This window comes from Pteronotus mesoamericanus, unplaced genomic scaffold (genome assembly GCF_021234165.1).
Source record: "Pteronotus mesoamericanus isolate MK-2021 breed Mesoamerican mustached bat unplaced genomic scaffold, CSHL_Meso_final contig_50, whole genome shotgun sequence".
NCBI lineage: Eukaryota > Metazoa > Chordata > Mammalia > Chiroptera > Mormoopidae > Pteronotus > Pteronotus mesoamericanus.
The window spans coordinates 3,351,142-3,373,740 of NW_026555186.1; the positions used below are offsets into that span (position 1 = coordinate 3,351,142).

The following is a 22,599-nucleotide window of genomic DNA, read 5'->3' on the forward strand; positions in this document are numbered from 1 at the left end:
GGAGAAAAGTGAGGAAGCAAATTAATGAGAATATAATGAAATGAATGTTTTAATTGTACATTGGAGAACTTGAAAGTGCGTTTCCATGCAAATAGATGAAAGGTCAATAGAAGCAAGAAACTGAGGATATAAAAGAGAGGATAACTGATTTTAAGAACTGAACTAAGATGGAGATGGCCCTGTTTAGCATCTTGATCGCTGGTGGAAAGAAACAACCCATGGCAGTATGCCTTTTTTCATGAGAAAATCAAATAAGAGGAAAAGGAAAATGGTGGCAGAGAAGTTTGTACTATTATAGCCTCAGGGTGCGTGTGTATGTATGTGGTCGGGGGAGCATCCTTGTTATGGACCATCATTTCCTTGAAAAAGTGAGGGTGATGGTGAATGGTTTGCACATACACCCAATCGGAAATGTAAGTATATCTGTGGGATTAATGACAGTGAGGATTATACCACCTTGCATGGCCTCAATTAATTTTTTTGTAAAAAATAAAGGGAAATTAATATACATGTATCTGTGTGCACATATATTTACCATTTTTCATTCTGTATTGCACACACACACTGAATAGGTATTTTCAAGATTGGATGATTGTTTTACTTTTGTAAAGTGTAGTGATAATGTACAAAAAATAATCTTCACAGTTAACAAATTTAATTTGACTTTGACTTTTTTCCCTGAATTTGTTTTCTAATCTAGGCTTTTGCTAGGATACATTAATGTTTGCATTCATCTAATTGTTTTGATCCTTCAGATTAGCATTAAAAGTCTGAGTTACTTCATCGCTAGGTTTTATGTTGTACATAATGGTAATTTAAAACCTAAACTATTTAACTCAGTGGGTTTTAACCTGATTCAGAGGGCAGGATATGGATAAAAGTCCATTAAAACCTGTTCCTTATTTAATCTTTAAAGCAGCTCATGCTAGCCCACAAATCAGAGCACCTAATCTTCCCAAAGATCGAAATCAGCAGTGCTCCATAAATCAGCTTACAAGAGTGCCTGTGCATTCTTGCCCATATCATTCCCTCATCAGAAAATTGCCAAGTTGAATTCACCAGTCCATGGTATGGTACCTTGTAAATACACTTTGATAACTTTCATTCATTGTTAAATGGAGCCTGACTGGGTGGAAAGGGGAAAAAGTAATAAGGGTGAATGCAAGTTGAAGCACTGTCCTCTGACATAAAGCTGTAGCTAAGGATGTGCTTCTTAGCAGTCTGCCTCAGAATCTCTTCTTGGGCTCTTTACATCACTTTGCACTCTTTATAAAGTTGTCCTGTGGATTTTCTAAGTTCAAGGCCCCAACCCTATTGGCTCTTAAAGAATTACAGCAATATTCTTTATAGTATCACTCTTTTTTGGTCCCTATTAAAACCAAAAATCTTAAAATTTGTCTTCAAATCATCAAAGGGTGGTGGAAAATATGCTCTGTCAGATGAAATATAAATTTTGGTCCTACCATTTAAGAAATATATGATATTGTCTCAAGTTTTTTTAATCTTCAGTTTTCTTATTTAAGCATTGTTCAAGGTGCTTATTAAAAATAGGTAAAATAAGGTGAAAAGAGGTTTTAAGTTGGGCCTGGTTAATAATTATAATAATACCAATACCTCTATGATTATTTTTCTACTTGTTTTCCCTTCTTTCTGTACTTGCAGTAAATTTTATACACAGTTTCCAGACCACCCCAAATGGTTATTTACCTGCCCCCTTTATTTTGTGTGCTACCCACTTCACCTGTAAGCACACAAAGAAATATCCTGTGATATTATATTTTATCACATGCACATGTTGTCATTCATGTTTTTTGGTAATCTACTTCCTCTTTCTTCTTTTATGAAAAAAAGATTTTTTCCAAACTTCAAGTTTAATACGTTTGTAGTACAATATTTTCAGGTATATGTCAGTCATAAATATTGTTCCTTGATTGTCTTTTCTGTTATTCACTAATTTTTTTACTGTTTAAAGCAGAACAATTCCATATCTGTCTTAAATTTACTAGGTCTGATGAATAGGAAGACCTTACTCTGGTTATGTATGTGCTAGCAATTCCCATGAATGTATTTGAGGTCTGTCCAGAAAACGCCCAGTTGTTGTTAATATAAGAACAGTTTGTATGACATCAATGTAACCTGGCTGCCAAGGTGCATGCATGAACAAGTGGACTGGAATGTGCATGCATGAACAATGACAACTTCACTGTGCTAGTCCGTGGGGGTGGTAGATGCCATTGAGTGAGCATGTGTAACTGTGCAGCCAGCACATTCAAAATGACTGAGCAACTAGAGCAATAAATCTGCATCAAATTTTGCATTCAACTTGAACATTCCCCCATGGAAACTATTCGGATGATTTCAGAAAGCCACAGCTGTGAGCAACTGGTGATTGGCATCTTCATCACAACAATGTACCCATTCATGCATCACATCTCATGCACAGTTTTTTGGTGAAATATCAACTCACGCAGGTGACTCAGCACCCCTACCACCCAGATTTGGTGCTCTGGGACTTCTGGCTTTTCCCGAAACTAAAATCATCTTTGAAAGGGAAGAGATTTCAGACCATCGATGAGATTCAGGAAAATACAATGGGACAGTTGATGGCAATTGGGAGAACTGTGTGAGGTCCCAAGGTGCCTGCATTGACAGGGACTGAGGTGTCATTGTCCTGTGTACAACTTTTCTTATATCCTGTTCAATAAATGTCTCTATTTTCACAAAATGGCTGGATACATTCTGGACAGACTGTGTGCGTGCGCGTGTGTGTGTATGTGTGTATATATGTATATGTACATGTATGTGTGTATATAGGCATATATATAAATATATATATATATAAATGCTGTAAACCTATCCCTGCTTACAATAGTTGTTGATCATTTTTGTTACAAGGTACTTGTATTTTTTTATTGTCATATTCTATATTACACAGTATCTTTATTATGTGTTATATATTCGATTTCATTTAACAAGTGATCCATTGAGATGGATCATAAGAGTAAACATAATGTTATAAAAGCATATTTTAAAAGTTAAGTTAACCCTAAGAATAAAACACTGAAATGTTTTATTATGACAATCCTAAGTTTATTCCTAATAACCACATTTTTGCTGTTTTAGTAGGTTATGTTCATTTGATTTTCTGTGTTATTACTTTGCCTGGCATTGAGTGACAGACTAAGTCAGAATGTTCTTTGCCATGGGATTGGAAAGTTTTTAGGCCATGAACTATAAAAAGCACTAAACAGAGCATCTCAACCCATTGTAAATAAACATACAGGCAAATGTATGAGTACACTTTGCACATAAGAAAAAATAAGTTTCTAATTCTAATTAACTATTTAAAAAAGCTGAATATGAATTAGGGATTTTATTATCAAAAAACTCAGAGAACTTGATATTTTTATTCATATGAGGTTTTAATAATTAGAAAGTAATTCTCCTGCTCAACCAGACTCTAAAGAGAGAAGAATCTAAGCTTCAATTCAATGAAATCTATGATTGTGTTTGTCATAACTTTTGACAGCAAACTGCCCTTAGACAACTCCTGTTGTTACTGTTCATCTGTAGGCATGGCTATGAGGCGAGAATTATAGATCAGTTGAAACTACCCTGAAGTCAATTGAAGTTAATATATACCTACATTATAATTCAGTGTACTAGGTGGATGAAAATGATCTGTCAAAATATCCTGATGAATTAAGCTATTAATGTTCATGGGTTACCAGTAAGTCTTCATATATAGGTATATATCAATACTCATATACACATATAGATATACTTGTATTTAATTATATATAAATAATATATAGTATATAAATATATGTGTATGTATACATTATTTGAAATAAAATCATTTTATTTTCCTAGCCTTCAAATGACAATAAGCAAAAACAGGTAATATTTGTTTGTATTGATATACTTGGAATTATACATGTTGAATAAACAGTACACTCTTCTGTACAGAGAAATTTATAATAAGAAAGCTTACACATATGTCCTAGTCTCCACAGAATGCACGTCATTTGGGAAAAACCTCTGACAAGGACCACAAAAACAGAATAAGAAGAAAGTCAAGCTCAAGAAACATTACTCAAATTCATGCCATTTGTCTTATGGTTTGGCAAAATACTACCATTTAAATTACACATTCTTTTCAGGAAACAAAATTAATAATGTTAGCCACTATTCTAAGATATAGCCAGTGTTTGCATGATTGAAGTGATGTTTTTGATGTGTTAAAATATTGATATCGAGTCGATTTCTGCACTCCCATTCCTGCATTTGAAATCCTGGATGATTATGCAATATAGAAATTGGATAAATATAGGTCAAAAAAAGTATTTTCTCTTACTATTTCAGAAAATAGAGTTGTAGGGTTTTCCTGAACTACAAAAAAAATTGAGTCATAGAATAATTTGGTTTGAAATTGTTTTTTCGTATGCTTTTACTTATAATGGTTACATAGTTCCAGAGAAGGAATATACCAGTATGATTGAATGAATATCACCAGTGATTAATGAGTAACAATTAAAAAGCCTCAACTATATAGAGCTGGCTGGAAAATGACTGATGGGAAAAAAGATAACTACAGTAATATTAAATGTGTTCATATTAAAGAGGGAAGAGTATTATTTTATAAGTCAGAGTAATGATATGTAAGAGTAATTATGAATAGTAGCAGTATGAAATTAAGAAACTAAAATTTAAGACGGAAATTGGAGGTAACTCACTGACAGTGAATTACATTAGGATATTGAGGATTAACAAAAACAGAGGCAGAGAATCCCCACTTGACTAGGGAAATAAAATTCCAGAAGAATAAACTTCTAGCAGGGGTTTAGCTGATAGAGAATTTTACATGAAACACATTTAAGTTACTTAGCTCTGTGAGTCTGTGAATTAAGGGCATTATAAAATTACTCAGGAGATCTGGTAGTAAGGGTTAATTAATTTAGAATTAAGGAAGTTATCAGTTCATTTTCAACATTATTGTGTTTGCCAAGGTGATGCATGAAAGTATCTTTTAATAATGAGGACCTTATATTCTACTAAAAATATGTTCACCCTTAGTCACAAAATGTGAGTGTTATATTACATTATATATGTGCTAACTAGATTATTAGGCAGTGTGGCATAATACTTAAGGGAACTACTCATAGAATTCCAGTGCCTGAATTCAAATCTCAAATATACCACTGTCAGGCTGTTGCCCTGTGCAAGTTAATTACCTTTTGTGCTTTGATTTCCTTACTTGTGAATGGGAAACAATTATATCTCAGAGGTGTTGTGATGATTAAATGAGTTAATGTACATTAATTATTTAAGTCATAGATAGATTGTTAACTATTCATATTTTTTAAATAATATAGAATTTTCCATCTTCCCAATGTAAACCATGTAAGCACATCTTTCTATACTCTAAACACAGCTAGATTTAAGACCTATTAATCACCCACCATGTACTAGGAATTATGATAGATACCTGGAATACAAAGACGTATCAGATAATATTCTTTCTATTATGGAAAACGGAGTAGACATGAAACATGGTTGTAATACGTGATGTTAAGTGCTAATGATATGAGTTTAGTTATCAATAAGTAAACAAAAGTCAGGGAAATCTTTGTATGGGAGATTATTTTTAAGTATGCATAGAATAGTATGTACTAGATACTCAAGAAAATAAATATGAATTAAGGGCTTTATATCCAACTATTGATAGATTGTACTTCAAGAATGGAGATTGCATGTAAGCAATTTTGAACATTAAATATGAAGAAACGTCTTAGTGAATACATCATCGAACTAAAACAGCTGTGGGTAGTAAAGAAAAATGATAGCAGACCACTGAATACAATAAACATCAGGACTAGAGTGATGGATTAAAATTTAAATAACATGTGTCCAAAAAATGTAGAAACAATGCTTCTTATTATAAGAAAGTAAGATTACAAGTGAAATAAACTCATTGATCGCTTAATTAGTACTAGCTAGAAATCAAACAATATGTCAGAGACAATAAATCAAATATATTAGATCCTAAACTTGAGTGCAAAGATCAAAATAATTCTATTAATATGTGAAGGAAGTGAAAAAATAGAAACTTTTTTAATCGCTGCTTTATGGAGGGTGCTAATAATTACTGCTAATGGAAACACAGAATAAGCATATTACCTTAATTTAAAAGCATAGATGTTGTCACCAAAACAAAAACATAAACACTTTTAAATAACAAAAATAGATTTATTCAACAAAACCAGAGACACTTAAAACAACGACAACAAAAAAGATTAAAATAAAAAGATAACAACATAAATAAAAAGGAAAGTAAGACATGTGATATTAATGCCTACCATGATGGAATCCAAACCAAAATCATAAAAAGACAAGAGAAACTTTACAATTCACAATGTGTTTACAAAAATGGTAAATATATATGCAGCATGTTAAGACAGCAACAACAGTTGTAAAACAATATACTAATAATGATACAGATAATAAAACTGTAATTATACAAGTAATAGTGTAAAACACAAACGTTGTATTACAATATATGCAAGGAGTTATGCATAGAACCAAACAGGTAGAAGAGATTGTATTACGCTTATTTCAATCCATGACAAATGAAGAGATTTAAAAATAAGAATAATTCAATGGCAATTAATAAGGAGGTTGATATGTATTAATCTCTGTATTCTGAAGATACATATATATCTTGTATTTCAAGTGTCCATGGAACATTTAATAATATTAAGCAGGTATAGTCTTAAAAAAATATATCAATAAGTGCTCAAAATCCAAAATAGTGCTGACAAAATATTGCCCTCCAAATGCAATATAGCTAAAAATTAATAAAACTGACCCAGAAACCAACAACAGCAACAAAATTTCCTCAACCTAGAAAATTAACAACCACATCAATCTTTTCTTCAATACCATGAAAATTAAAGAATAAATGTGCAACAAAACTGCAGAATTTCTAGAAAAAATATACAAATTGTGAGATACAAAATAAGTACTTCTGAAAAGTATGTTCATAATCTTAAATATAGTAAAGACAAAACAAAATAATAAAATTAGATAAATATATCACTAAAAATATTAAGGAAAAATAAAAGCAGAAAAAATAAAGACAAAAGGAGGATAGAAATCAGAAATATAATATTAAATATAAAAATCTTATTTTAAAATATAAAAATACAATAAACAATAAAACAATAATCTTAATCTTATTAAGAAACATGGAAGAAATAATAGGCAATAAATAGCTAGAAAAAATCAAAAGCATAACATAATATTTCCTTAATTCTACACAAATTTCATGTAGAGTGTATTTTTGCCAAAGTTTCTAAAAAAGCAACTTCAAAGAAATATAAAATGCCTATAAAACGTTTTCATATAAGAAAATGAGAAGCCTGTGAAAGAACCACCTCTCCAAATACTTCCGATCCAGTGATACGCAAAGGAAATTCTAACAAACCTTCAGGAGCAAATGATTCTAATGCTAGTTAAACCTTTCAGCGCACATGCCCATACACATACACAAAATTACACTGTGTTTTTATGTGAAGCAAAGAAATCTATATTAGTTTCTAGGGCTCCTGTTACAAATTACAACAAACTGTGTGGTTTAGAACATTATCTCACAGCTCTGAAGTCCCGAAGGCTGAAATCAAGCAAGGTGTTGGCAAGGGCTCATTTCCTCCACAAATTCTACAGGATGATCCATTCCTTCTTCCAGCTTCTGATGATGCCAGGCATTCCTTGGTTTGTGGTCACAGTACTTCAGCTCTGCAAGTGTTGGAACTGGAATTGATAATGCAGACTCGCAGTTTTCAAAGAAGACAAATTTTTCATAGTTCTGAAATGTTAAATAGAATAAACTATATTCATGTTATCAACTCCTGTCCCTACACCAAATATCTTGGTCAGGCAAAATTTATAGAGTAAATAATCAGAAGCAAATTATTGAAGGCTGGCGCCTACTCTTTTGAAGAGTTTTAAAGCAGTTCTAAGAGGAAGAACTCTCCCCATTTTTTTTCCTTTAGCTTGAGTGTTTTAGTCAATCTGAATTATTTTTGTCAGAATCCAGCCAGAAGGATCTAAAGGCAGGGACAGTTGACATTTTAATGTGAAGTTGAACAAACTCTTTTTTTTATACCCATAATATTTTTTTTGGTTCTACTACCATGGTTATTAAATTCCTACTATGTCTTATTTAATACAATTATTCTCCATTTTTTTTAACGCTGAAAATGTATGTTTTGTGTTTTATAAACTCTCAGCCGAACATTTCATGTTATTGTTTTCTATGGCAACAGAGTAGCCTGGGTAAATTTTTTTTTCCAAATTTTTTTCCCTCTAACATCTTGTCATCAAAATGAAGTATTAGATGGGTAGGTTTCTCTGATTCTGGTAGATTGTATTTTATAGACTATTTTTAAGTTTAAAAAAAATCTGGTAACTAAGGAAAATGAAATCCAGAGAGCTCTAAAGCATTTACCAGGGACAAAAGATTACTAGGAAATTACTACAAGATCTTTTTAAAATGTGTGGATGATGAGTATTTGGATAGCTTTGTCAGATTAAGAATAATATAAAAATAATTGTAATCCTAATCCAATCACTATATACTATTGTAGCTGTAATACAAAACAAAGAATTAACATACTTTATGTTGCATACATAAACCTACAATCACTAAGAATAAATGGATATAATTTCTTCTCTTTTTCTTTTTTTTAAAGATTTATTTATTTATTTATTTTAGAGAGAGGGGAAGGGAGGGAGAAAGAGAAGGAGAGAAACATCAATGCATGGTTGCCACTCATGCACCCCCTACTGGCCCACAACCCAGGCATGTGCCCTGACTGGGAATCAAACCGGTGACCCTTTGGTTCACAGGCTGGCACTCAATCCACTGAGCCACACGAGCCAGGTCATCTTCTCACTTTTTCTAAACTTGCAGTTCAGCACTGCTGATTTTTTTTTTTTTTTTTTTGATAAATGAGGTTGTTAAAATCTGCCCATGTGCATTTTAATTTACCTGTTTCCAAGTTTCTTTCCCCACCTGAAATTATCCTCTTATTCCTTGGTGGCTCCATATGGGTCTTCATTCATCCATCTGCCAGTCCTGGCAAACAAGTTACACAAAATGATTATCACTGTCCGAAGGTAGTTAAATCTATATTAGGTAATCATAAACATAAAATTATGTGTCCATATTAACAGCCTGCTTCTTAGCAGTAGGTAGGTTAGTGTAAAGACAAATGACATCTAACTTACAGAGGGACCTGCTAAAAAAAAAAGGAAAAAGAGATGCCTGTTATGTTGGAAACACAGCTTGATAATAATATCTGATGGGGTAGAAGTGGCCAAAATTACCTGTGCAATTTCACTGAGAGTTAGAAAAGTATGAATGCCAACCCCAGTGAATAAGTGAAGATGTATGTTTGAAAACTTTGTTATCATGAGGAAGGAATGTTAACCATCCCTAATAAATTAATCCTGCTTTTTTAGCTTTAAGGTCCCAAATACTCATGTTTAGAGAGAGGAACCTTAGTCATTATAAGGTCTACCAGATGCAGTAGGTTGATTCTATAGATCTTAAGCAAATGGTAAACTTGCCAAAGATGTTGCATTCCAGGAGCAACAAGCCCAGATTGTGACAATCCACGCTCTTCTGAGCCAAGAAGGACTATAACCATCCACCAATTCCTGATACGCAGCAAGTTTGTACCATTGCTGGGCTAGGCAATTTAAATTTGGATAAAATGTATGAAATTAAACAAAGAAAAATTCTCATCCACTAATATTAAGAAGAGGGGACCAAGAAAAGAAAAAAGACAAGCAAGCTGTGAGTCTAACTAGGAGTTATGCAACTCACATCCAAGATGGATGCCATTTACTTTTGCAATCCATTTCTAGTTTATATTCCTTCAAAAGAAAATAACTCCCAATTAGTGATTCACAAACTATGGAATAAGTGAACATTTCTTTAAAATGTATACACCTAAAATACATAATTTTATCATATATAAATGCATATATATTGTATATATGATCCACTTTAGAGAATTTAAGTTTTAAAGATAGTTAAACATTTTTTTTTGTCCTATAAAAACTTGTAAAATATTGTAGTGACCTGGTCTCATCCATGTCTCCATGACGTGAGAAGTTATCTAGGTTTTAGATTCTTAATATTGAGCTTGAAAATTAAACAATTATTTTTCCTTCTATGCAATCACCAGTTTCTGGGAAGGCCAATTATCCAAGGCAATTCAGAAGAGGTAAGGAAAATAAATGTTAGTAAGACTGATCTTTCTATTTATAAAATTCCATAAGGATATTTTTTCTAATCAGCTTCTCCTTGGCCCTAAGGTAAAGGAAAATATCTGAGTTCCCCCATAGGGAATAAACATTCTCTGATCTCACCAAGAGAAAAGGCTTCAGGATTGAAATGAGCTAGTGCAAAATCAATGGCAGGAATAAGGATAGAAAAATCTCCTCTGTGTCTTCTCATAGATAGTAATAAGGAAGTTCAGCATCAGTGGATACTTCACCAGGTTGAAATTAAAAGGCTGGTCTCCAGATCACCTGCTCTAACATCACCACAGAGACTTTTGATATTGAGCTCAATTTTCTAAGCTCATAAATCTGAGCTCACTTCAGATTGCAGAGCCTGTTATGTGCATCTTACTAACCATCTTCTAAACATTGAGTTCTTATCTGCTAGGTACTTGCTCTTACAAACATTGCCTAGCTGCTTACATGCACCTAGGTTTGAATCCTTATTATTACTTCCTGTAGGTCCCATTCTTATGGCACTAAAATACAGAGTACTATAAATGTCAATTTACTATTTCATATTCTACATTAGACCACATATTCCCTAAGAGAAAGAACCTTATTGGTCATATTTACTAATATATGCTATTAGATTTATGATTTTTGACATAAAAACTAATAGAAAAAGTAAATATTGAATAGTTTTAAAAAACCCTAAAATATTATACAATTAATAAAGACTCAAAGCTAAAAAATAAATTATACAAACAAGACTATAACTTAAAAAATAAAGTTGATTACACCAAAATATAATAACTTTAAAAAGACATACATAAATGCATTACTAATAAAGATAAAATTACTTGAAAACAATTTCAAAAACTAAAATGAAAATCAAAATTGTATAATGTTTTGCTAAAATTCCAAGAAAATATCATTGAATTAAAAACTTAAAAAAAGTTATCAGATTTTAAAATTAGATACAAAGTTTAAAACCAGCAAGGTGAAAATAAGGTGATGATAGATAAAAGTCAATGATATGAGATAAATTGTTTAAATGCAAAATACAAAAACAATCTTCTTTAGCTTTAAAATGTAATGAACTAATAGCAATTATTTTTAAGATTAATAATATAGGTTGGCAATGATATATATAAAAGTTATTTGAAGAGACTAAGAATGAGCCTCCTCAGAATAGAATTTGTTTGCCTAGGGGTAATATTTCTATACATAGTTATCATCATATCCATGGTTATAAAAAGTCACAGTTGGTTTTAGACTTGAGTTTCTATGATTTCTTCTTTAGGTATTATTATAAATTAACTACATAGTTTGGTTTTAAAATAAAATAGATGGATTTAAATCTATTCATATTAGCTGGTTTAAAAAAATGAAGAATTATGCTGTTTGGAAGTGATAGTGACAGCAGTCATAATACTGGAAATCTTTTCTCCCCCCACCACAGCCACTGAACTATGAGAAAAAGAAGTCCTATACCCTCAACATAGAAGGAGCAAACACACATCTTGACTTTCGCTTCTCTCACCTGGGTCCTTTTAAAGATGCTACCATGCTGAAGATCATTGTTGGCGATGTGGATGAACCACCGCTATTTTCCATGCCTTCCTACATCATGGAAGTCTATGAAAATGCCAAGGTTGGAACTGTGGTTGGCACCGTTTTGGCACAGGATCCTGACAGTGCTAATAGCTTAGTAAGGTATGGCATGCTTCAAAAACTTAGACATATAAATATTTTGATTGCCTCATAGTATTTAAATGTTATAAAATACTTGAAATATGTTATTTCTAGGTCATTTTTATATTAATATAACTATAATACCGATTCTTTAACTGAGTAATATAGCAGATGGCTTTCTGTCAAGTTAAGAATATATGTAGCCTTCTCCATGAGCACTCAGATTAGTTTTTCTATTTGACTTAATGGACTGGAGAGATTTGTAGAAATAGTTAATCACAAAGTAGAGAAGCTTTGATCCCTTAGTGATACAGAATATAAATATAGTGCAGAAAGGATTTGGGAATAACACTTACCTGATGCCTGGTACTGTCACAATAGTTGTGTGCCCTTAGTAAATCATCTACCCTTTCCTGTAAAAGAAGAAGATGACAACCTGTTGGTTATTGTGAGAAAGTATGCAGCAATGTGCATAAAGGGCTAAACAGAATGGCCTATACCTAGTAGTCACCCAAAAAATGTCATCTTGTCCAAGACTGCTCAGAGTATGAACTCGGAGATTAGACTCGGAAGACAGACCAGTGTGGGGATTCTGGAGTCTTGACTGATAAACTGTATGATCTTATACAGTCATGTAACCTTGGAATGTAAATCCCAAGTATATAAACAGGAATAATAATGCCGCAGAAATATGCTGATAGAATTAAATTAGATTGATATAAAGTACTTAGCATAGCCAGTAAGTGTTCAGTAAATATTTTATTGTATGTCATGCAGTCACAACACTTTTAAGAATAAATATATTTCATGATGTTAGTTTGTTATAGAATACTTGATACACATTGGTAAGACATTCTTTTCAATATTAAAATGATAATGATGCACCGTTGTTGTTTTTTTTCAATTTTCATTCCATTTTCCACATTATCATTTAGTTCCCTTATACCACATCCTCTGCAAACACCACACCGTTGTCCCTGACCATGAGCCTTTTCTCCTTTTTGCTCACTCCCTTTACCCCCTAAGACTAACTTAGCTGTCATCCTGCTCTCTGTCTGAGTCTGCCTCTATTTCGCTAATTCGTTCAGTTTGTTCATTAGATTCCACATATGAATGAAATCATATGGTATTATCTTTCTCTGGTTTATTTCACTTAGCATAATGCTTTCCAGGTCCATCCACGCTGTCACAAAGGGTAAAACATTATTCTTTTTTACGGCCGAGTAGTATTCCTTTGTGTAAGTGCCCCACAGTTGTTTTATCCACTTATCTACTGATGGACACTCGGACTTTTTCCATATCTTGGAGACTGTAAATAACACTGCGATGAATATAGGGGTGCTCATGTTATTTTGAATTTATGTTTTGTGTTCTTTCAGATATATTCCCAGAAGTGGGATCAGTAGATCAAAAGACAGAACTATTTTTAATTAAAAGAGGTGAGGTGGGAGGTACATTTAGTCTTAAAAGTAATATTTAAAGCACCTATCATATCCAGATATTGCAATAGTCCTCATGATGAAGAAATTAACACATGCACAAAAACAGCAGCAGCTTGAAGTCCAGTGGAGAGACAAACTTTAAAAAATTGCATTATTTGATAAGGGTGATAAAGATATGAAGGTGTGCATGGAAAAATGTGCACCACATCATCTATACAGAATGAGCTGAAAATTGAATTAAGGCTGAAAACCCAGGTTAAGGATGAGGCAAGTGAAGGAAAGAGAAAGAAAATGTAGTTCTCGCACACAGAAGGAGCTTGGGTCACCTGTGTGAGAAGGGCAAGTGCTGAGGTAGTGGAGAAAAGCAACAGAGAGACCGTGAAAAGGCTTTGTGCTGACATCTTTGAGATTTATCCTGGCAGCAAAATCTTTGGCAGAGAGAAGGAAGGAAAGAAAGGTATGAACAATTACAATTAAAGCAGTGAGAGGAAGACTTGCAATTCAAAATAAAGAGTAATGAATTTTAAAATGCTATGAAGAGTGGCATACATTGTCTAAAAGGGGAGGCCAAAGGAGGAGAAATTGAGGTCAGGGACAAACTTCTTTCATTGTTGCGCTATAGATGCCAATGTACCCCAAAACATCTGTTCCACAGACAACAGCGGCTCTCGCCCAAGGGCAAAGTTTTCCTCACTAGGGGGCATTTGAAAATGTATGAAACATGTTTGGTTGTCACAGGTGGGGGGAGGAATGCCAGTTACCATCACCTGGGTGTGGAGGACAGGGAAAGTGCTCACACAAAAGCATATCTGGCCCAAAATGTCAAGAGTGCTGAGGTTGAAAAGCCCTGATGTAGAGTAAACCAAACTGGCCGGTATAACGGTAAGACTGGAAAGAGATTTTGAAAATATATTTTTGGGAAATACATACCAATATGCATGTTTCACGTAATTCACAATCATGTACTATTTCAACTTATACATTTTATTCAATAAAATCATTTTTATATAATATGGAATATATAATAATATATAGTTAATTACCTCAGTAATTGTTCCATATTATTGAGAGCATTAATTGAACATCCATTATTTAAATACATTCTCCTAGTTGTTGGGATGCAAAAATGTTTGTTTGGTGTATTGTCTCCAAATGTTAATATTGAGAAGCACAAATCCATTAGCATATGCATTATTCTTTCTGCTTTGTTTTGGTTTGACAAGTAAAATAAATCCTTCTAAAGCTACCTTAAAATAATTAGTTAGATTCCATAGCTGCTGTTTCAGGGTATAATTTACATAATATTATTCTTGATTCCAATAATAATGTGTCATTCACATGGGCCTGTAGGTGCAAACACTGAATAAAAAAACGGAAAACATTAACAAACACAAAAGAAGCCTTATACTTTCACCTTTCTTAGGGACCAAACATTTGTACTAATTAAGTAAAAGCACATTGAAAAGATGTATTTTGCAATGTGACCTGAAATGCAATTAACTCCAAGTTTGCAGAATTTATAATGAAAGGGAGTTTGAGTCTTACAGGCATTTGTGAAAAGCTTCCTGACTTCAGTCTTTTGTATTTCAATTTTCTAAATTATTACCAAGACTCTTCAGATTTCTAAGAGCATACTGTGTCTAGCTTTTGTCTCTTTCAATTCCAAACAAGAAATGTACAACTGGCAGCAATATAATCACCAGCATTTTAAAAAGTAAAATCAGAGCTAGGCTATTTATCTGCAATGAAGAACCCTTGATTTAAAGACTACGTTCACTTTCGGTTATTCTGTAAATGGAATTCAGAATCTCCCAAGTAGCTACTAATGGATGAACAAGCTGACGTTGGACATGAAGCTAGAGAGATTCTGGAAATGCCATCTTATATTATGTGACCGTTACAATTAGTGACCATTCATGTCTTGCTATCTGTGAGCTAGGAACTTTATGTAGCCTACCAAAAATACTTTTTAAGAACCCTAAAGAGTCTGTATTTTTAGTCCCATTCTACAGATGAAGAAAGTAAGGCTCAAGAAGTAATTTGGCCAAGTTTACGTAGTGGTAAAAAATTTAAATACAGTTCTGCTTTACTCCAAAATCCCTGTTTGTTTGTATTTAAAGTCACAATACCAGGCCTCTTATATAGTTTAACAACTACTACTAAAATAATAATAATCATAAACAATCGCAGTTATAGAAGTCAAGTTCATGAAATAGGAAGCAAATGGATGTTTTGCAGGGTCAGAAAGCTATTTATTAATGCCAGGATCTGGATGTATTTCATACACTAGGAAAACAGAGATGCTCAAAAGAGTCAAGTCTCTTCATACTACAACATATGGTAGTAAATACGATACCGCTAAAACATACAGCACTTGATTTAGTACACTGCAAAGAAATTATTAGAGTCCTCAATTCACAATTTCTTATAAGATGAAGATGAAGATGTAAATTTATATATATATATTTTACCATCCTAACATTTTTCCACTCTGATTTATAATCTGGATTTATCTGTACATTTGTTTATTGTCAACATTTTAAATATTTTCTTTGTATAATAACTTTAAAACAATTTAAAGAAAGTAACAAATATTGGGCCTAATTGTTTCAAATGCTCAACATGATATTCTTTAGGAAACATCAGGTCATTTATACATGCGCTAACAAAAATAAAATTTTGATTAGAGTTGGAAATATTTGTCAATTTAAAAAACATTTATTTTTAAAAAGAGTTTCAAAGAATTAGAAGTGTTATACTCAGCCTACTTTGAGTTTAATTGTAGCCTCAGTGAACAAATGTCCCTTGTATAATTCTGAATCCTTATTAGTATGTTTGTTTTTTTGATGCTTCTCTGAAATTTTCAACTAGCTCACGATGAAATGGGAGTTTGAAATACCACATTAATGTGAATGTTATAACAGCAAATTTAAGAGATATTTAAGAATAACAAGAAGGTTATGTTGAAAAGTTGAAGAATTAAAAAAACTAGTTATGAAGGTTTGAATGCAGAATTTAAACTTTCAAAAATAAATAAGTAAATAACAAGAAACTGTTTCAAAATGTATTCATGTTAAATTTGGGGTTTTATTCTATATATCAAATTTGCTTATAAAAGAGTTTCTTATTGAATGTCAAGTAAAGCTTAACCGGACACTTAAAATAGCAAACCTAATCCTCATATGCCTTGATCAGAACTGTCATAGGCTTCTGATACACAGGAGCCCACTCACTAGGGATGTTCAATATTAATCGAGTAAAGAGAGAGAGAAAGCAGGCTCCTACTTAGAACCAGAAGTCTCTGTCTGTAACTTGTGTTTTATAATTGCAGCACAATCCATATAGCCAAGTTAGCATATCTACATTGACTAAGAACCTCTGTCACGTGAACATGACATCTGAGAATGTAAAGAGACCTAAAAATGACTGAGACAATGCTGTTTTTAGATAGATGAAGATACCCATAAACTGAGGGGCAAATGGCTGCAAGTCACACAGCTACTAATTATAGAAACTGGATAAGAATATGGTCTCTAAGCTTTAACAAAGATAGAGAAAATCTATCATTTTTTCCCCATTTTTTTTTTTGCCTCAAATTTGTCTAACAACCTAGCAGATAGTGGTACCTCCCCAAATTTCAGCCCTGACCCCAGGAAGAGAACTTATTTTCTGGGTGGGCTGGTGTGATTTGCTCATTTAGCTCTGGAATGAATAGCTAAACCCTGGTTTAGCAACATTCTGTTTATCTACTGACTGGAGACTAAGATATCTTAATGGCTTTCATGTAAATATTTCATATAAATAAAAAAATGTTTTAAATGGTTTCGTAGCATTTCTATAATTCAGGATTATTAGAATATATGATATTTTAGTAACTTGGAGGCATAAATAAAGATGAGGAAATGTCATTTCTTGTGCAGGGTTTTAATTTCTACTAGATCCCTTTGTTACATTGGATCATTTTTGTTCAGAAAATTAAAAAAGCTTTCCAAAATATATATGTGCTCTGTGTGCTGCCCATAGTAAGAAGCACACTACACTATTTATCAAGTGACAAAATCCTTATGCTGTTCTTGTTTGTTTTGGGTTTTTTGGAAAAATTATATTCCAGATGAATGATTGTGGGAGAAATTATATATCAAAAATTCATGAAGAGAACCTTAAATTTTAAATGAATCTGAGCTTTACTGCAGGTATGAATTTTTGTTGTTATTGTTAAATTAAGGACAAGGCCAAGCTGCTCAAGTATCACTCAGGCTGTATATTGATTAAACTTGATCCCATCTATTAGTCTAGATCAGCCAGACTTATAAAAACAGCTGTTTAGGAGGCAGAATCACATATAAATCTGCTTTACCACTCACGGTCCGTGTCTGCAAGTGTCTAAGTGTAACCACTGAGAGAAATCTCTTCTACTTTAAGCCAACTGATGTTTCTCTAGGTAAGTCACTGTAAAAAATGAGTTTTCATTGCATAAGTTTTCAAGTAACTTCTTATGGTGTAATGGACAAACTATAATCAAAATAAGTGCTTCTGAGGACTGACATTTTGTTATTAAAATGAAAAATTACTTTTTCAATGTACTTTGACAAGACAATTAATTTTCTTGAGTCCATGCCTATATAATCAAAGAGAAATTGAGTGCCAAATGATGAGCTGGATAATTGGTTTAAAGGAGCTTCTTTTGAAGGAAATACTTGAATAAAGTTATTTGTTACTGAGAGTGACTGTTTGCTGTCGTCATAATTCACTTGTCTATTTGTTGGTCCATATATTCTAATTTGAATATTAACCTTCTATCTTATTTCAATATAATGTATTTTCCTTTCACTTTTCTCATTGGATTAATATGAACATAGTTATTCTAATATCAGTTTCCAAATACTTTATTTTCTTATTTTGCTTACTTGTTTCCCTAGCTATATCTATGTCTAAATAATTCTCAGGTTTTGTTTTTAGTATTTTCCTTCCTTGTACTCCTTCGAATAAACATTATTTGAATGAGTATATAAAGCCTTAAATATTGTCTACTTTTTAAAAAGAAGCTTATAAATATTACATATAAGCCTAGAAATTATGTTTTAATTTCTTGCACTAACCAGCTCCTTGATGTTGGATAATATTCTTCATCACTCTGTGACACAGTTTTCTCCTCTGTAAAAAGGGGTTATGAATAGTAATGAACTCATGCACTTGTTTTGAGTATGTAATGAACTAATATTTAGAAAACACTTAAAGTACTATGCAGTACATTGTAAGTGCTCCATAAATGTTAGCTTTTATTAATAACTCAAAGGCTTGTATATGTTTCCTCCCGTCTCATATGTTACTCCTATTAAGGAGGGAAGTAGAATTTGAAGACTATCTTTAAACATCTTGTCCAGCTGTGTATACTCTAGCTTCAAATTATGCTGGTTTATTTTTGAAAGCTATGACTAGAATATAAAAATTTCTCAAAAGTCCAATTTTTCATGTTTTCCCATTAATCCCAATTTGGAACCTATATCACCTAGGCAAATAATGACTAGATATTATATTTGCAAAATATCAAATTCATGTGCAATTTGCAATGCGAACTAAATATTATACATATCAACTTATGAAATATTAAGATATTGTGTTTGCTTTTTGAAGGTTTGTAAAGGGAAATAAATAGATGTTATTATGAAAATTATGTGAAAGTTACCAACTGAGAATATTATCTACTTTTTTTATTGTTTTATAAACAGCTTAATGAAGCCATGTCACTTCTTAATTTTAAGTTAGCATTAAATTTTTCCACACTTAATCTCCTAATACACTCTGAATAGTTTCTTTTTTCCTAACATTTCTATTTTACCTTTTTCTGAGCTTGTATTTTTCTTGCTAGGCACAAATCCAAGGGGTAGTTAAGCAGAAATATTTAGTTCTCCTTGAATTGAAATCCAGTTCCAACTCCATGAATAAGATTTTGGATCCAAACATAACTGATACCTAGCCCTTATGTTGTAGATTTCTCAAGGGTGTTAGGTTGCAAAGAAAGTTAAGAATTAAATAATATGAGTTTGAGGACACATGTCTAGCATGTTTTTTAAAAATATTTAAATATAGGTTGTATTTTTAAATTCAAGTAAAAATATGTTTATTCTAAAAGTATTTAACCACTAATATTAGCATTTATATTAGAAAGCTTCTTGTGAAGTGTCTAAAAGGAATTACTGTGATTTTAAAAAACCTACACATTTTCATATTCTTAATTTAGCTTACAAACAGAAGAAATGCCCATTTTCTTTCAGGTTGACAGTTCTGAAGTGATCAGATTTCTAAAATGAGGCATGGTCTACCATATGTCATAGGGGTGTACTGATGGAAACGTAACCTGAGTTTTGCTAACAGTTGCTGCAGGAAAGTTTGAGGTTGAATAATAAGTTACCATTTCAGGTCCAGCCTTTGGATGCAGAAACTGTTGTCCTCTGAAGTATCCCCAAATGGCAAGTTTCTTGAAGACAGGTTAAGACTAACTAGCTTTAGATGATACAATAGTACGCATAGTAAGTTTACAGTTGTGAGTAAACTAAACATAGAATTTATTCTTGTATTATTATTTATTAATTATTGTGTTATTTATTATTATTAACTTTTTCACAACCTTTTTTAATAAGAAAAGTGCCAATGGATTACATTTTAAAGGATGCTGTCCTTTGTTTATTTAACAAGACCTCATATATCCTAAGCAGTTTAGCTTAGCAGTTTCACACAGGGCCTCTGTGTTAAAGATGATAGGCCGAAGAGTTTTTCAGGTATGAACTCAAGTCAAAGAACGTAAATTTGTTTCAGGGCGCCTTGGCCTAACGTTCTGAAAAGCTCCGATGACATAACTCTTTGCCACTATGTGGTATCTGAATCTGCTGCCTCTTCTCTGAAGCAAATTTGCTTTATACTTATACTTCTTGTGTCCATTGCTTTTTCATGTTGAACTTCCTTTAATTAACATGTAGGTGTTGTAAGGACAGGCACTTCACAACGGTCAGTTTCTTGTTTTGTCCCAGTCACAAGTGATATATTCTGTCTTTTTTTATGCATTATGTTCACTATATGAGCTCCTAGATTTTAGTAGGATGCTGTATAATCTTAATCTGCCTGGTAATTTTAATATCCTCTGCCAGGTTGTTACAAGGTTTCACACCCTAGAAATCTTTTCTGTGTATCTTGTTAACACGTTATGCCTACGAAAGGCACAGGATTGTATTTCATTTATACTCTGTTCCAGAAAGTAAGATGAATTTTGTGATATTGCCATCACCACTATTACCTTTTCCACATATGTACACAACTTCTGAGGTTTTCCCCATGCTAAAATAGAAGAAGTGTATCTGTCACTTTTGATGAAAATCCTTATATTTGCCCTCTGGAACCCAATTTTACTCACCTTTTTTAGATATTTTACTGTTTAAAAATGATTATTTCCTTTAAAAAAGTTAGTCCTTAATAGTTTTCTTAACAGAAAAAAAATAATTTGTTGAACTCACTTCTCTGATGACATGAAGCATCATTTTTCTGATCTCTGCTTCAGGTAATGTTGTCTAACAAAGTGCCATGGCTTATGGGCTTCATATATTCACATTCATTATACCATTGAATTCACTGTAATAAAACTCCCATCCTTCCACATTTTATCAAAACTTTTCTTCTCAAGTTCTGCGATCATGCCCATTCCTTACTAACCTCACCCAGCAGAGTTCGCCATAACTGCCCATTTACCCCACTTCTCTCTTGTCCCCCCACCCTTCACTCTTACAGTTTTTCTCCTCCTGTGAGCTGTTTCTCTCCTTTTACTAGCACTTTAGACTCAGAAGTTCAGATTCTGTAGTGTTCAAATCTATCACCCCTCTTTCTTCTTACAGTTCTCTCCCAAATGGGACTATACTGTCTATATTACCTTAAATTTAGGCTGATATACCTCAAATTTATATTTTCTATCCAGAAACCACACTCGAAATCACATCCAAACCTAATTATCTGCTTTTTATTACACATGCCTATCTAATTGACATCTAAGGAGTATGTGTCAAAATGATTGATTTCTCCCAAATTATTTTCCTCCTAGAGAGTTCCTTTTTTCCTCTTTATCCAGCTCAGTAAATGGGTTTATTAATTACATAGTAGACCAAACACACACAGACTGAGTTATTTGTAATTCCTACTCTTTACTAATGTCACTTCAACAAAAAGTTCTATGTGATGTATCTTATATGTAGCATTATTTTGTGCATTTATTTTCATTTCTTTATTTTACCCACCTTTGCCCAAAATGGCATAATTTCTTTCCTGAATTGTTTTCTAAATTTCTACAATCCAAGATGTAAAGTAGTCATTGTGATTTTTCCAGAACACAAACAGATTTTTATTTTGTTTGAAATTGTTCCCATTGCTTGTTTTAAAAAGTAAGAACTCCTTACCATTTGCTACAAGCCTTTCTTATACTACCCTCTGTCCATCAACCTCATTCATTCTTCAGGCTACACTGAAACATGCATTTGTTTTTATAGCAAGTTGGGTTTTTTCTTTAAGCTGGACCTTTGTACTTCGGTTTTCTATATTCAAATGTTCTTCCCCTGGCACTTTGTACTTCATAGTTCACTTTATTTTTTTCAGGTCTAGATAAACTGTTACTTAAGGTGAGACCAGCGAAAAGGGAAGAAGTACTAGAGATTAAAGGAAAGAAGAGAACTCTTTTGTTCTTAAATAGTCCTAGAAAATATTTGAAACATTTCTAGAACATATGATTGTTTGCTATGTTATTTTCACATTTACATTAATTATTGCTAAATAATGTAAAATCACAAAACTCAGGGGTTAAACAAAGTAGCATATGTCCAGAATGTATGCTAGTGTTGAGTTAGCTGAGGTGAGGACCAAGCTGTACTAGGCTGGCTTCTGTTTGCTGGCTCTGTTTATCCCTAGTGCATTCAACCTTGCACCTGCTCATTTACTTGGTAGTTCTACTCTGGGCTGGGATCCTGAACTGGGACAGCGCTGGCTATGTGCCTCTCATCTTCCTTCTGGGGCTAATGGATAAATGTGTACTTCTTACTGCAGTGGCAGAGCATAAGAGGAAACATACAAAGCGTTGTGAAGCCTAAATGCAAACATGGTGCAGACACGATTGCTTCCAAATCATTCCACT

The 22,599-nt window shown here is 32.8% G+C and overlaps 1 protein-coding gene across 6 annotated transcripts in view; it reads left to right on the forward strand.

Moving 5' to 3' along the window:
- The window catches only part of CDH18 (cadherin 18), an 822,825-nt gene that overhangs the window by 745,630 nt on the left and 54,596 nt on the right, over nucleotides 1-22,599 (forward strand). For all 6 annotated transcript variants that reach the window (XM_054578303.1, XM_054578308.1, XM_054578309.1 and 3 more), the window contains one exon: nucleotides 11,759-12,012. In XM_054578303.1, the coding sequence (XP_054434278.1) occupies nucleotides 11,759-12,012 (254 nt within the window). The remainder of the gene's footprint in view (nucleotides 1-11,758; nucleotides 12,013-22,599) is intronic.